The sequence below is a fragment of the Mastomys coucha genome, unplaced genomic scaffold, assembly GCF_008632895.1.
Source record: "Mastomys coucha isolate ucsf_1 unplaced genomic scaffold, UCSF_Mcou_1 pScaffold15, whole genome shotgun sequence".
NCBI lineage: Eukaryota > Metazoa > Chordata > Mammalia > Rodentia > Muridae > Mastomys > Mastomys coucha.
Window position 1 is genome coordinate 73,595,586 of NW_022196897.1, and position 16,571 is coordinate 73,612,156.

General features: G+C 36.1%; 1 protein-coding gene across 1 annotated transcript; it reads left to right on the forward strand.

Annotated features, from left to right (window-relative positions):
- Positions 1-14,992: 14,992 nt before the first annotated feature.
- Positions 14,993-15,946, forward strand: LOC116092134 (olfactory receptor 10AG1-like). Its single transcript, XM_031373487.1, has one exon. It carries the CDS (start codon positions 15,002-15,004, stop codon positions 15,944-15,946), a length of 945 nt encoding a protein of 314 aa, XP_031229347.1. The 5' UTR covers positions 14,993-15,001.
- The last annotated feature ends 625 nt before the right edge of the window (positions 15,947-16,571 follow it).

Consider the following 16,571-nt stretch of genomic DNA (forward strand, 5'->3'; position numbering starts at 1 on the left):
TTTATTTTCTTATGCTTGCTCCCTGCCATCTGGTTAACTCTAGTGCTACCTGTCCTTGCTAAATCTGACTGGAGCCTGTCTTTCCTATGATCCTGGTTGTATCAGAACTCCTCAGAATCAAGCTGTCTCTGTGATCCTGTGATTCTGGGATCCTGTGATCCTGGGTTTGTTAGATCACCTGGGAGTATGGCTTTGTCTGTGTGTTGTGGGACTGGCTGCAGAGCTTGTGCCCAAGGTCTGCTCAGAACACTAACCCAGACAGACAGGAAGGAACCCGAGTCACTGGGCTGGAGGAGTTCCTTTGTGCCTGGTCCCACTGGTCCCTGTTATTCCCAGTGTTGGGGCAAATGTTGGTTCCTGCTCACCTCTGATCCTAGGTGTGTCAGAATGCCTGGGAGTGGAGCTTCCTCTGGGTGTTGAGGTACAGGCTATGGCGCTTGCACCCAAGGTCTGTTCTGGATCCCAGCCCAGACAGACTGGAAGGAACCTGAGTCATTAGGCTGGTGGAGTTCCTGTGTGCCTAGGCCGGCTGGTCCCAGTTACTCTCAGTGTTGGGACAGGTGCTGGTTCCTGCTCACCTCTGATCCTGGATGGGTCAGAGTGCCTGGGAGTGGAGCTTCCTCTGGGTGTTCTCAGGCCATATGTTTTTAAGAACACAAACAATAAGATCCAGAGCTACAAGGAACATTTAGAGCAAAACTAACCAATTACAGCAAGCTCTGAATATCCTAACACAAATAAAATGCAATAAAATGACCTTAAATACAACTTTAAAAAGATGAAAGATACCTTTAAAGAAGAAATGAGTAAGTCTGTTAGAGAAATATAGAAAAATGCTCTCTGTTGGGGATAGCATACAATGACAGGGACTATCTGCAGTAGGCCTGGATCTCAGTAGCTTTTGGCAACTCTTTGTAAAAAACAGTTGTTCCTATTTCTCTTAACCTTAGCCCTGGACAAAGGTTGTATAGATTTCATTTGCATGTGACTGTTTTTCAGTTGGCCTAGGTGTACTTAATTATTCTATTATGTCTGACTTTCTTCTTTCTCCTTCTGCTCTGGTGAATTCTATGAAACCAGATGTTCTTTGATGTAATGAATCTTAAACAATTAAAAATTTAGGCATAGGAGCACAGCATAGCACAGTCCTAATGGCCCAGGTATATGTTGTATGTTCTCATCTTAAAAACAATATAATAACTGCATAATGGCAGTTACAGATTAATGTTTGGTTTGTAAAGAAAGTTTGAAGAAGTTATTACAAAATGAATTAGAGCCAACATTGTGATACCAAGAAAGGAAAGACTATTGAAGTTATAAATTAAGTTTTACATGTTTAAGAGTGGTTCCTGGATAAACAAGTATAGAATACATAAAATCTTATACTAGTAAAACTAAGTCAGAACACTGGGACTCTTAGGATAGTCACTGTGTAAAATATACAGAAGCAAAAAGCTAGCAGAACTATTCAGTTTAAGGGTTAACTTCATTCTTTCTGGCCACTGTTGGAAAGCTTTGTCCATGTCATTTATCATTAGAGCTTCATAAGGAAATGTAAATGTAAGTAACTGACTTTAGAGCTCTGAGCCCTGAAGTATAATAAGTAAAAACTCAAAGTTTAAATAATGATGTTTACAATTATTATTATTTTGGCCACAGGTCTAAGAATAGGGGAAGCTTGAAACTTTGGGGAACAATTGTAATTCTTGTTTCTTTATGAGATTAGATAGGTATTATTTTAAATTTGATTTGGCAATGATTATACAATGTCTTTTTTTCTATTTGCTTTTGGAATATCAATAAAAGACTGGAACAAGTAAAAGAACAAGTGAGTGAGTGAGAGAGCAAATGAGAGGGCAAGCGAGAGAACATGTGAGGTGAATGTGGAGAACATGAGAAGAGCAAGCAGAGAATGAGTGGATAGCCAGTGGAGACCAAGTGAGATGTACACAAGTAAAGAGTGAGTGCATAGTCAGTGGAGAGCGAGTGAGATGTATGCAAGTGGTGAATGTGGAGAACATGAGGAGAGCAAGTAGAGAGTGAGTGGATAGCCAGTGGAGAGCGAGTGGATAGCCAGTGGAGAGCGAGTGAGATGTACACAAGTAGAGAGTGAGTGCATAGCCAGTGGAGAGCGAGTGAGATGTATGCAAGTGGTGAATGTGGAGAACATGAGGAGAGCAAGTAGAGAGTGAATGGATAGCCAGTGGAGACCAAGTGAGATGTACGCAAGTAGAGAGTTAGTGGATAGCCAGTGGAGAGCGAGTGAGATGTACACAAGTAGAGAGTGAGTGGATAGCAAGTGGAGAGCGAGCGAGATGCACGCAAGTGGTGAATGTGGAGAACATGAGAAGAGCAAGTAGAGAGTGAGTGGATAGCAAGTGGAGAGCAAGCAAAATGTACACAAGTGGTGAATGTGGAGAACATGAGAAGAGCAAGCAGAGAGTGAGTGGATAGCAAGTGGAGAGTGAGTGGATAGCCAGTGGAGAGCGAGATGTACACAAGTGGTGAATGTGAATTACATGAGGAGAGCAAGCAGAGAGTGAGTGGATAGCCAGTGGAGAGCGAGTGAGATGTACATGAGGTGTACACGAGGTGAGTGTAGAGATAGAGTGGAGAAGACTGTGCATGTGAGTGAAAGGAGAGTACATGTGGTGTGTGTAAGATGTGTGTGTAAGAGTGTGAGAGGTCAAGAAAAGAAAAGCACACAAAAGAAAAACAATGCACAGGAGAATACATAGTGTGTACAGCCTCAAGCTGCGAGCAAGCAAACGAGAGAGAAAAAGAACAGAGGGAGAGAGAAGAGAGAATAATTTTAAGCCTTGAAAAATTGCCTGACAGTTTGTACCCAAAAAGTAATCTGTGTATATTTATTATGTGCCTTATAGATATCCTACCTCCAGTTGAGAACTTCGATTCTGTGTTGAGGCTGGAGCTCTACAGCTATCAAACAGAGGCCCTTAAAAAGGAAACTACTAAATCCCTTAAAGGAAAATTGGAAAATATAATTAAACAGGTGAAGTTAGATGCATCATTTAAATGTTAATAATATTTATTTTACACATGTGTGTGTCCTTGCATTTGGGGCATAGATATTTTAACTGAGATGTCATCTTGGTGGATTTTTTTCTTTGATGAATGTGAAATATCTTTTCCCTTTTCATTTGATTAATGTTAGTTGAAAGACTATTTTATAAGTATTATAATGGCTATCTTGGATTGCTTCTTGGGTCAATTTGCTTGGGAAATTTTTTTCCAGCCCTTAACTCTAAGATAATGCTTAGATTTGATGTCAAGATGTTTTTCTTGTATGCAGCAGCATGATGGATTCTGTTTTCACATTTATTTTGTTTGTCTTTTTACTGGAGATTGTGTTCATTGATATTGAAGGGTATTAATGACCTATGATTGTAAATTCTTATTACTTTGATGTTGGTGGGTGGCAGGTATGTACTTTTCTATATGTCTATTTTTGTTTCCCCTTTTTGGCTTGGCTGGTATAAAATATTTCCCTGGTTGGACTTTTCCTTCTAGTACTTTCTGTAGAACTGAAATTGTGGATAGAGACTGTTTAAATTTGGTTTTGTCATGAGATATTTTCTTTTCTCCATCTTTGGTGGTTGAAAGTTTTGCTGATTATAGTAATCTGGGCTGATATCTGTGGTCTCTTAGAGTCTACAAGATTCTCTGTTGAGAAGTCAATTGTAATTCCATAAATAAATAAAAACAAAAAATGCAGTTAAATTGTTGAAAGAAATGAATAAAACTATTTGAGTCTGGAAAATGAGAAAGGAAACAACAATATGCAAAAACACAGATGCACACACACATATACACCGACATGAGTTATGGCAGTCCTGGAAACAGAAAGTCTAGGTAAATCAACAGGAACTACAATTGCAAGCATCACTAATATAATGTAAGTGATGGAAGAAAGAATCTCAGTCATAGAAGAGACTGTGAAAGAAATTGATATGTCAGAATGAGAAGGTGGTAAATCTAAAATATTCATGACAAAAAAAATATCCAGGAAAATAAGGGACCTATGAGAAAGACGAACCTAATATTCATAGGAATAGAAGAAGGAGAGGATTCCTAGCTGAAAGATCCAGAACACACTTTCAACAAAATCAGAGAAGAAAATATTCCTAACTTAAAGAATGAGATGCTTATAAATGTATAAGAAGCTTACAGAACACCAAATACATTGGACAAGAAAAGGAAATCCTCCAGCCTCATAATAATCAAAACACTAAATTACAAAACAAACAAAAGAGATTGAAAGCTGCAATTCTTTATATTATTACTTCCTCAGTGTTGATATGATATTCTTTTTACTTGAAGATAAATATTAGATAAATATTAGTATAAATGGAACAGGATAATAATACAGCACCAAGAAAGACCACCATCTCATTTCACAAAGATTATCACACACATAGCAAGTGAATCAGGGAGGGGGCAACATCAAAGAAGTGACTGAATTGGTAGGAACAGTAAAATGACAAAGAGAACATCTGCACATCTTCCCTATGTAAACAAGGATTCTATTGATTTAAAAGCTCACCACTACATAGAAGCATACATTAGGCATTAGCATAGAGGCCTACCAAAGGCCCAGTGGCAGTAGCTAGAAAGTAGCACTTGGTGGCTCTGGTTCTTTCCAGTCTCTCCAGGCTGTGTCCTAAGTGGACCTTGGGTGCAAGCTCTGCAGCCACTCCCACAACACCCAGAGGAATATCCACTCCCAGGCACTCTGACACTCTCAGGATCAGAGGTGAGAAGGACCCAACACCTGCCCTAACACCAGGAGTAACTGGGAACTGTGGGACCAGGCACATAGGAACTACACCAGCAGAGTGGCTCAGGTTCCTTCCAGTCTCTCTGGGCTGGTGTCCTGAGCACCTTTTGGGTGCAAGCTCCACAGCCTGTCCCACAACACCCAAAGGAAGCTGCTGCACTCCCAGGTGCTCTAACAAGCTTAGAGTCACAGGATCCCAGAATTACAGGGTCACAGAGACTGCCTGACTCTGAGGAGTTCTGATACAACCAGGATCACAGGAAGGACTGACTCCAGTCAGATTTAGCAAGGGCAGGTAGCACTAGAGATAACTAGATGGCAGGGGGCAAGCATAAGAAAATAAATAACACAAACCAAAGTTACTTAGCATCATCAGAACCCAATTCTCCCACCATAGCAAGTCCTGGACACACTATCACACCGGAAAAGCGAGGTTCAGATCTAAAATTACTTATCATGATGATGATACAGGACCTTAAGAAAGACATAAATAGCACCACCAAAGAAATACAGGAGAACACAGGTAAAGAGCTAGAAGCTCTTAAAGAGGAAACACAAAAATCCCTTAAAGAACTACAGGAAAACACAATCAAACAGGTGAAAGAAATGAGTAAAACCATCCAGAATCTTAAAATGGAAATAGAAACAATAAAGAAATCAGAAAGAGAGACAACCCTGGAGATACAAAACTTAGGAAAGAAATCAAGAATCATAGATGCAAGCATCACCAACAGAATACAAGAGATAAAAGAGAGAATCTCAGGGACAAGAGACACCATAGGAAAACATTGACACAACAGTCAAAGAAAATGCAAAAAGCAAAAAGCTCCTAACCCAAAACATCCAGGAAATCCAACACAAAATGAGAAAACCAAACCTAAGGATAATAGGTATAGAAGAGAGTGAAGATTCCCAATGTAATGGGCCAGTAAATATCTTCAACAAAATTATAGAAGAAAACTTCCCTAACCTTAAGAAAGAGATGCCCATGAATACACAAGAAGCTTACAGAACCCCAAATAGACTGGACCAGACAAGAAATTCCTCCAGTCATATAATAATAAAAACTCCAAATACACTAAACAAAGAAAGAATTTTAAAAGCAGTAAGGGAAAAAAGGTAAGTAACATACAAAGGCAGACCTATCAAATTACAGCAGACTACTCACCAGAGACTATGAAAGCTAAAAGATCCTGGGCAAATGTCATACAGACCCTACAAGAACACAAATGCACAGGTTACTATACTCAGCAAAACTCTCAATTACCAAAGATGGAGAAAACAAGATATTCTATGACAAAACAAAATTTACACAATATTGTTCTACAAATCCAGCCCTACAAAGAATAATAGATGGAAAACATCAACATAAGGAGCAAAACTATACCTTAGAAGAAGCAAGGAAGTCATTTTTCAACAAATCCACACAAATCTAATTTCACCTTTTACAACAAAAACAACAGGAAGTGACAATTACTTTTTTAAATATCTTAATATGAAAATTAATATTACTAACATATCCTAATCGATTGAAATCCAATAATATGAGGAATTGGAAATTTGTTTATTGCTGTCCAATGGTCTCTCTAATTTGGTAATTGGAGAAATTGGTCCAACATTGTATAATCTATATATACTGTCAGCTTGTATGTTTGTGACAGTGTCTGGCTGTGTACAACATAAGGGTCTTGAAATCTTGCTTCTCCTTTCTCAGCTTCTCTATTAGTAGTATTGTTTACTTCATGTTTTTACACTAAACTATGGTTTTCAGAACAGCTTATATATTTCAAAAGTATTTATATATCCAAAAGAAACATAGACAATTAACTAAGGAGGTGGCTTGTAAGAGAACAACAAATTGAGCCTGAATGCTTTGCTTGACACTTGTAGCTCTTGTATCAAGTTTGAAGAAGAGGACTTTATAAGTTACTCTTTCTCTGAGATGAATGCTTTTCCAAATTATCCTAGCTAATGAACTAAATTCTTATCCTCACCTAATGTCTGTGCCACCCTCCAAGCAAAACCATTGTTCGTTGAAACAGTTGGCGAATGACTTTATGGATAGACCATCGTAATACCTACACCATTTCCTAAATGAATGTAACCTGTTCTCTGTGGGCTGAGAATGAAGTCACTCACTCAAGTCAAATAGCTTTAACCATAGCAGGAAGTCTGTATTCAAAACTCGAGCCTACAATTCATTTCTTGGTGCAGCAGATCTATCAACTCTCAGCTTAGCTATGATGGAGATAAAATCCTTTGGTGATGTGAGGGTCATTGTATTATAGCCTTATTACAATGAAACCCAGTGTCTAAAAATTGTTCTTATTTTGGGCTTGTACCACAGTAAGAGCCAAGATTTTAAACTCTACTAAATACAAAACAAACAAAAAGACTTTATATATTCATGTTCATTTAAGAAAATACTAGTAGTGATGTATTATTTTTAAGTATACAGTTAATATGTTTGGAGTTATTTAAAATTTATATTGACAAAAATATATTTTCACTAGTACTGTAGATGAACATCTACATAAGACTGTTAAATTGATTGTTGTTTTATATCAAACACCTTTTATAATACTTATTTTTATTTTATAAATTTTAAAGAATATGACAAAAAAGATATTGTAGGTATTGAAGGGGGTGTCTCTGGGAGGAGCGGTTGTACAAAAGGGAAACAAGAATTTGATTCAATTCTATTTAATTAACATATGTTTTTAAATGTTAACAAAGTCAGATAAATTGAAATCATGTAACTTTTCTCATCATAATGCAATAAAAATTTAAAAAAAAAAAACATGTAGCCTTTGGCCATGTGGTTTGCCCTTGATATTCCTGGTGTAGCAGGTATCTAGAAGGAAGGCCTAATTTGATGTACTCTGTTCCCCTTCAACAAGATTCCTATGTCAGCCTTGGACTAAAAGTACTTAGTATAGCAGAACCTAGATCTTCTTGTTCTTTGAGACTTATGGACGCCATCAGAGCAGCGGCCAGACAATGGAGATCAGGAGAGAAGATGCAGCTGGCTCAGGGCAGCTGGGAATGCCCCTGTAAATAGACCTATTCTATCACACTGCATAAAACTCATGTCCAGGTGGTCTAAGACCTCAACATAATTCCAGACGCATTAAACCTGATAGAAGAGAAACTGTGGAATAGCCTTGAATGCATTGGTACAGGAGAAAACTTCCTGAACAGAACACCAATAGCAATAACAGTAAGATCAATAAATAAATTGGGCCTTGTAGAAATGAAAAGCCTCTGTAATCAAAGGAGCAAAACAACAGCATACAGAAGTGGAAAAATATTCACCAATCCTACATCTGACAGAGAACATGTATACAAAATATAGAAAAAGTAAAAGAAACTGTACAACAAAAAACAATAATCCAGTTGGATACAGATCTTACAAGAGAAGTCTCAACAGAGGAATCTTGAATGCTTGAGAAGCATTAAAATAAGTTTTCAACATCCTCATTCATCATGGAAATGCAAATAAAAATGACTCTGAGGTTCCATCTTATACTGATCAGAATGGCTTAGTTCCAAATCTCAAGCGACAGCTTATGCAGGTAAAGATGTTGAGCAAGGGGAACACTGCTCCCTTTCTGGTAGGAGTGCAAACTTGTATAGTCACTTTGGAAATCAATTTGGTGGTTCCTCAGAAAAATGTTAATAGCTCTACGTCAAGACCCAGCTGTATTATGCCTGGGGATATACCCAAAAGTTGCTCAAGCATGCCACAAGAACACTTGTTCAATGGTATTCATAGCAGCTTTACTCATAGTAGCCAGAAAGTGAAAACAAACTACATGTACCTCCACCACTGAATGGGTAAATAAATTGTAGTACTTTTACACAATGGAGTATACTCAGCTATTAAAAACAATATCATTATGAAATTTACAGGCAAATAGATAGAACTAGAAACAAACAAGCAAACAAACAAAAAAATCCTGAGTATGGTAACCTAGAACCAGAAAAACAAATATGTTATATACTAAGTTATAAGTGGATATCAGCCATAAAGTAAATGATAACCATGCTACAGTCCACAAACCCAAACAAGCTCCATAATAAGGAAGGCTCCAGGGCCATGTGTGAATCTCACTGAGAAAAGGATAGAGAAAAGACATAATGTGCAAGACTAAGCACATACATGGACAGGTAGAAATGTAAATGTCACTTTTATGTCCTCAGCTGAAGTAATGGGATAAGAATCATACCCACCCTTTAAGTTATATGGCTTGGGCTGAGCCCTAAGTAGCTTCTTCTATGTTCTATATATCCCTGAGCCTAGGTGTGGGAACTTATAGACTCCAAAAAAAACTTAATCTTCAGTAAGCCCAGGCCTTGAAGGCTTTATGTCAGCTAGCCTAGGCCTAGAATATTTCAACCTCTGAGACTTACTGCAGACTAAACTCATTCTTCCTAGCTTTTTTTGAAGTCTGGCTGGCTTGTTTAATTAAGCTGCTCTGAATGAAACTCAGCTCCAAGCTTCTCTCAGCTTCTGATTGAATTATTCTGCTTGGAAAAACTGCCTCTGAAATCCATAAACTGCTCTCCACTGACTCCTCTGAATTGAACTTTTTCTCCTTTACTTGTCTTTTTGTAGCCTCTTTCCTGTCTGTTCTTCTGAGTGGTGGGAGCATCCTATCTCTAACTCATGCTGTCAAATTTTCTTCAGATTCATCACTTCATCATTTAGTCTGCCCCTCAATTAGCTGCTGCTGTTTTGGATTAAAAGTGTGTACTAAAGGACAGTAGTATTCCAGCCAGAAGATTCAAATATGTGTGCTAAAATCATGTCTGAGTTCCAGCCAGAGGAAGGAAAATTTGTATTCCAGCCAGAAAGATTAAAGGTATATGACTATCTGCATTCCAGCCAGATCACATCTTTGGAAATGCTCATTTGCCAGAGCAGTAATGTTACTTGATTATAATTCCTCTACAAACTCTATGTGTGTGGAAGATGGATGGGAACATGAGGGATCAGGTATGGGGGTGCAGAGGGAGAGAGTACTGGGAGAGTCAACTGGAGTGAGATAGAAGGGCATCCCCAGGAAAACCTAGAAACCTAAAAGAATAGATACTCCCAGGAACCAATGAGGGTGACTTTAGCTAAGACAACTAGGAATGGGGTATATGGATTCTGAACTAGTCATGTTCTGTAACTAGGTAAGACACAAACTCAGCCAGAAATCCTCTGACCTACAATTTTCCCTACCTAAAAGATGTGCACAAGTAAAAGTGTAGCAGAAACTGGGGGAGTGGTCAACCAAAGACTGGCCCAGTTTTGATACCCATGACATGAGAAAGATCCCACCATTAACACTATTAATGATACTCTGTTATATTTGCAGACAAGAGCCTAGCATACTGCCATCAGAAAGGCAACTACCCCACTACTGATATAATTAGATGTAGAGACTCATAGCCAAACATTATGTGCAGTTTGGGTAATCCTGAAGAAAAGGGGAAGACATGATTGTAGGAGACAAAGGGGTCAAGGACACCAAAACACGATGTACTGGATTAAGTAACCTGGGCCCATAGGGACTCACAGAGAACTGTCAAACAGAGAGTATTCCTGGGACTGACCTAGGTCATCTGCATATACGTAACAGTTTTTTAGTTTGGTCGTCATGTGAGATTCCTAACAGCAAGGGCTGTCTCTGAGTCTGTTGACTGACTGGACTACCCCTACTGGACCCCCTAATTTAGGCTCAATAGGAAAATATTGGCTAGTCTTAATGCAACTTCATATGCCAGGGTTGGCTGATATCCATGGGATGCAGCCCCTGACCCTACTCCAACACGAGTCTACTTTTCTGAAGGGAAAGTATATAGAAGTGACTGGAGAAAAGGATTGGAGAAGAGGAGGGAGGGGAAACAGGATTAAAGTAAATTAATTAATTAATTAATAATTAAAACGTATAAGATAAGTATGAAGTTAGAACTAAGCAAATGAATATTGGCAAGTCATTTTACAAAACATCCTGAGAAGTTGTTTACTTAAAAATAATTTTCAGCTGGGCGGAGATGGCACACGCCTTTAATCCCAGCACTTGGGAGGCAGACAGAGACAAGCAGATTTCTGAATTCAAGGCCAGTGTGGTCTACAGAGTGAATTCCAGGACAGCCAGTGCTATACAGAGAAGCACTGTCTCAAAAAGCAAAAAAAAAAAAACAAAAAAAAAGACAAAAAAAAACCCAAAAAATATATATTTTGTTCATGTGGAACTCTAAATATATTAAATCATTGATTAAGACTGAATTTTCAAGCATGTATTTATAAAAATGGAAGTATCAATGAGGATATAATCATCAATGTGTATTGTGTCTATGTCAGCATCAATTATCTTCTTGCTCTTTCTATTTATTTATTTATTTATTTATTTACTTATTTATTTATTTATTTTATGTGAGTACACTGTAGTTGTCTTCAGACACTCCAGAAGAGGGCATCAGATCTCATTCTGGATGGTTGTGAGCCACCATGTGGCTGCTGGGATTTGAACTCAGGATCTTAGGAAAAGCAGTCAGTGCTCTTACCCACTAAGCCATCTCTCTAGCCCCTTGCTCTTTTTTTAGCTCCTTGACAGAGGGGTCTATTTATGGGGCTAGACAGGGGCAGGTGTCAAACACAAACACTTCTGGACAGACACACTGTTGCCAATTTCTGATACTCCTTTCATTGTTCATTTTTCTTAATAATCATAAAACTGAAAATAAAACCAGAATGTACAAAAGGAATAGTTTACTTCAGTTTCATTTTATTTTTCTCATTTAATATTTATATTTTATTGCTTAACTTCTTAAGTAGGAGAAGAAAGCATTTTCTTGAATCAGACCATAGCATGGGGAAGGACCATATCCCCAGAGTGCATATCATTTCCTACTTAAACAGCACTTGTGTTTGACAGTACATTAAATGCTTTGTTTTGCCTGAACAGATTAAAAAAATTAAGCTTTAAAACCCAAAGTTACTTACTATTTTCTTTCCCAAATCAACAAAGGTAAGATGTATATTTAATTTAATGTGAGCTCAAACTACATTGACTTATGCTAAATATATATTGAATTTGTCTCTCCTTTTAAATACCAATATGAGAAGGAATTGAAAAAGAAAATTAGAACAAATATTGTTATCTAATATTTTTATCTCGAATATTGATTTTTTTACTCTTCTGACATTTATGACATAGGTCAAAGAAGAACAAGATGAAGAATATGGTTTTATATAAAAGGTCAATATATTAAAGAAAAATATAATTTATTCAATTATAGGCATTATTTACTTTTTACCAAGCTATAGTTTCAGCTATTCACATATTATCTACTTTATAGGAATAAGTTGGAGATAATAGCTATTAGAATTTCTGCATTTTAAGATGATAATATGTGAACGTCATTGTACATATCTGCCTCCTACTACAGTCAAAGGTGTTCCTATGAATTAAGGAATAAACCCTGTGATTATAAAAATATTATACACCTATTAGTGTATGCACGTGTGTGGGGGTAAATGTGTGTGTGTGTTCTGTGATTTTTGCAACGATAAAAACCTTTTTGAATTTGTGAAACTATACAAAACTTTCAACATTTATCTCCTCTTTTTATGAATTTGGTCAGAGAAATATAAGCCTCCTTGTGTAACCTCCATGCTACATGCATCAGTTAAGATCAGAGTAACTGTAGGAAGGACAAACATTCATTGAAAGAAGATGACAAATAATCAAAAAGTACTTGAATAAAACAAAAGTGACTCCATTTAAAAAAATGCTAGTGGCTTTTTTTGTTAGAGTATTAAGTGTGTTTTCTTTCTTTCTTTTTTTTTTTTTTTTTTTTTTTTTTTTTTTTTTTTTTTACTGGGACCTAAGTGTATTTTCTAAATGTTTTCCACAGTCAGAAACAGAAGCAATCAGAGCAAACATCTTAGAGACACCAAGTTTCATAGACAGAAAAGCTCAAGTATAGTTTTTTTTTCCAGAATGCTTGCCTAGTATGTGTCAGTCATGGGCTGGAACTACCATGTCACAGAAAAATTAGATAAGTCCCATTTGAATATATAAGTATAGTTCCAATATCATGTAATTGTGTAACATTAAATGCTCAAGTTGCAGAATGTGAATAAAACTGAGGATGCTTTTACAAATGAAAATGAAAAATTGAGATGTTCCCTCTCCAAAGTAGAAAACAAAACAAAAATAAAGAGAAGATTTTGGACAGTTGAGAAATAAAATTCAGGCTAATGCTGTTTCCATTTAGTATTTTGAAAATATGGTTAGACCTTGATTTAGAAACCTATCACACCATCATTTTTATATTAGTACTTTTCAAACTTCTAGAAAGATAATTTTGAGGGCAATAATTATCTCCCAAAATACATGATGTATAACACTTATGAATATACCATCAAATAGTTTAAACAAATGATTTTCTTTTCTAGTTCCATCATTATCTTTAAAATAAGTTCTAAATTTAATTAAGATGAAAAAGGAAAATTATTCTGTTACTTATTTTTAAGGAAAAGTAACTTTGTAGTTCAGTTTTTCCCCTGGGAACCATACATTAGCAATCTCAGAATTTATTTGGAATTTTCTATTATATATATATTTTTTCACAATATAATATTAAATTATCACTGAAATGATCATTTTTTTACTGAAAGTATTTTATAGTTTACTAGGTAGTACTTATTTTATCTATTATTTTAATATTTAATGTAAAAACCTGAAAATGGAAAATAAATACTTGTTTAAATTTGATTAATATAAAATTTGATTTCCATTTCACAGCAGTGTTTTGAATGTGAACTCTTGAATACAAACCATGCACAGTTTTAAAATCATATTTAGAAGTCAGAGCCCTTTAACTATGTAAATTTGTCCCTTTGTCTTGAGGTAAATAACCATGTGACAATCGGATAATAAATATTGAAAATAATGCCATAATGAAAAAATTCTGTAAAAGTGGAAAATGATAATTTTTACATGCCCAATACTGACTACAAGCCACACGCAATATGTGGAAAGTTAAAACTACTATCAAGCCAGGCAGCAGTGTGCATACCTTTAATCCCAGCACTTGGGAGACAGATGCAGGCGGATTTCTGAGTTTGTGGCCAGCCGGGTCAAAAAAACTTGCTATCAAATGAAGTTATATACATTTGTGAGAGCAGAGAGTATAAGTATAGGGAAATGGTTAGATAAATGTTTGCATAGTAAAATATTAATTTCAAGAAAAAAGATGAGTATAGTCATAGTATTTTAGAAAATTCTTTCATGGATTATCTGTTTTTGAATAATTCATTGTGAAAATCTGGAAAAACTCAATAAAATATAATTGTTATGTCCAGAGATAAATACAAAACAATGAAAAGAAACACAACAATGTGATCATGTTAGTTCCCACAGCAATGTATGCAGTAAAGTTGACTTGGCTGATGGAAATAGTTACAAATGTTCAGGATGAGATAGGGTAAATCTGCTTTCATGTCGTAGACATTTACATTATCTTCCCTCCATAATAAAGATGATCTCACAGTTTTAAATCAATCTTGACTTCAATCTAAATCTCATATGAACATGAAAATGTAATTTAAATTATTGATTTCTATTTTCACAAAAGTTTACACTGAATTGAACATTCAGAATAATGAGTAACATCCAATGTAATGTGACAGCCTACTAGTCAATAATTTCATAGAAAAAGAACACATAAACCCAATAAAAAAATGAGAAAATACAATTGTATATTAAAATAAACATGAAATTATTTTAAATATGTTTAAGAATATTTACCCATGTATTAAAATCAACCTTAAGTTAATGACAATAGTACATGAATATAACTAGAAGATTTCAATCTGAGGAACAAATTAATTGTTAAAAATATAAACAGAAATTGCCTATTTTCCTTATGAAAAGAAAATAAATATGGAATGGCTTATCACCAAAACCCCTAAAACACCTAACATTTAGTATGTCAGAAAATATATAGGACTATTTTGTATGCTGTTTAAAAAAAAAAAAAAAAAACCTAACTTTTTAAAAAATTTGGAGCATGTATAGGGCATAAAATTTTTGGTCATGGGCACTGAAAATTTTGCAAGAGTGTTACCATTACTTTATATATGATAAAAAGAATCCAAGGACAAGAAAATAATTTACATTTTCCTTTGAATCATCCCTACAGATGAAATTCACAGAAATCAGGGCAGAGGACAATGCTTCCATTGTGACAGAATTTCTCCTCCTGGGATTTTCAGACCTTCCCAACCTTCAAGGGTTTCTATTTGGAATGTTCTCCATAATTTATTTAATCATCTTGATTGGAAATAGTTTCATAATTGTGTTAACTAGAATTGATCCTGCACTACAAAAACCCATGTATTTTTTCCTGGCAAATTTTTCTTCTCTGGAAATCTGTTATGTATCAGTCACTCTACCTAGGATTCTGTTCAACATTGCTACTCAAGACAGAAGCATTTCTATGCTGAGCTGTGCCACACAGATGTGTTTCTTCCTTATGCTGGGAGCTACTGAATGCTTTCTGCTGGCTGTGATGTCCTATGACCGCTATGTGGCCATCTGTAACCCTCTGCACTATCCTCTGATCATGAACCCAACAAAGTGCACTCAGCTGGCAGCAGGCTCTTGGCTTGGAGGCATCCCAGTCCAGATAGGACAAACCTGTCAGATATTCTCTCTACCTTTTTGCCACTCTAACCAAATAGACCACTTCTTTTGTGACTTACCACCCATTCTCAAGCTGGCCTGTGGGGATACTTCAATACATGAGTTGTCTGTCTACTTAGTGGCTATGCTGTTTGTTGCTTTCCCTTTTATGTTGATACTTGCCTCTTACACCAAAATCATTACAACCATTCTGAAGTTGCCAACAGCCACAGGACGGGCAAAAGCTTTCTCCACATGTTCTTCCCATTTGCTTGTGGTGTTTTTGTTTTTTGGATCAGCTACTGTTACCTACTTGAGGCCAAAGTCCACCCATTCTCCAGGAACTGACAAACTACTCTCTCTGTTTTACACCATTGTGACTCCCATGTTCAATCCTCTGATATACAGTCTTAGGAACAAGGAGGTGATTGCTGCCCTGAGAAAACTGTTACTTATAAAGTAGTGCTTGGAGCTCTGGAACAAATGACAGATTGCTTCTTACACAGTTACTGAACAAATAGGTCAGCTTTTATTCATTTCATTAAACTATAACCAGTTTATACTTCTAAAATGTATTTTGAATGATAGCCTGAAATATATTATGTTTTGAAATAATCTACAGATATTAATCTGCCTGTATTCAATAAATATAATAAAAATAGGATTTGTTAAAAATTTATTTATTATATTTATATGAGTACACTGTAGCTGCCTTCAGACAGTCCAGAGGAGGGCATCGGACCCCATTACAGATGGTTGGAGCCACCATCCGGTTGTGGGATTTGAATTCAGGACCTTTGGAAGAGCAGTCAGTGCTCTTACCACTGAGCCATCCCTCCAGGCCAAAAGAGGATATTTTAATATGAATAAAGTACAATGTGAACCACAATTTTTATAAGAAAACTTTGAGGAGATTTCTTTTTCTTGAAATTTATGTTATAAATGCACAGATAGATATTTACCTTAAGATTTTAATCAATAATTACCTCAATATATGCTAGGAATCTCTCATTCAGCATTATATAAAATTAACAATAGTACTTTAATATCAATATGCTTTACTGAATTACTAAATGAGTTAATAAAAT

Coding starts and splice junctions, on each gene's coding strand:
- LOC116092134 (XM_031373487.1), top strand. CDS start 15,002: ATGAAATTCACAGAAATCAGGGCAGAGGACAATGCTTCCATTGTGACA.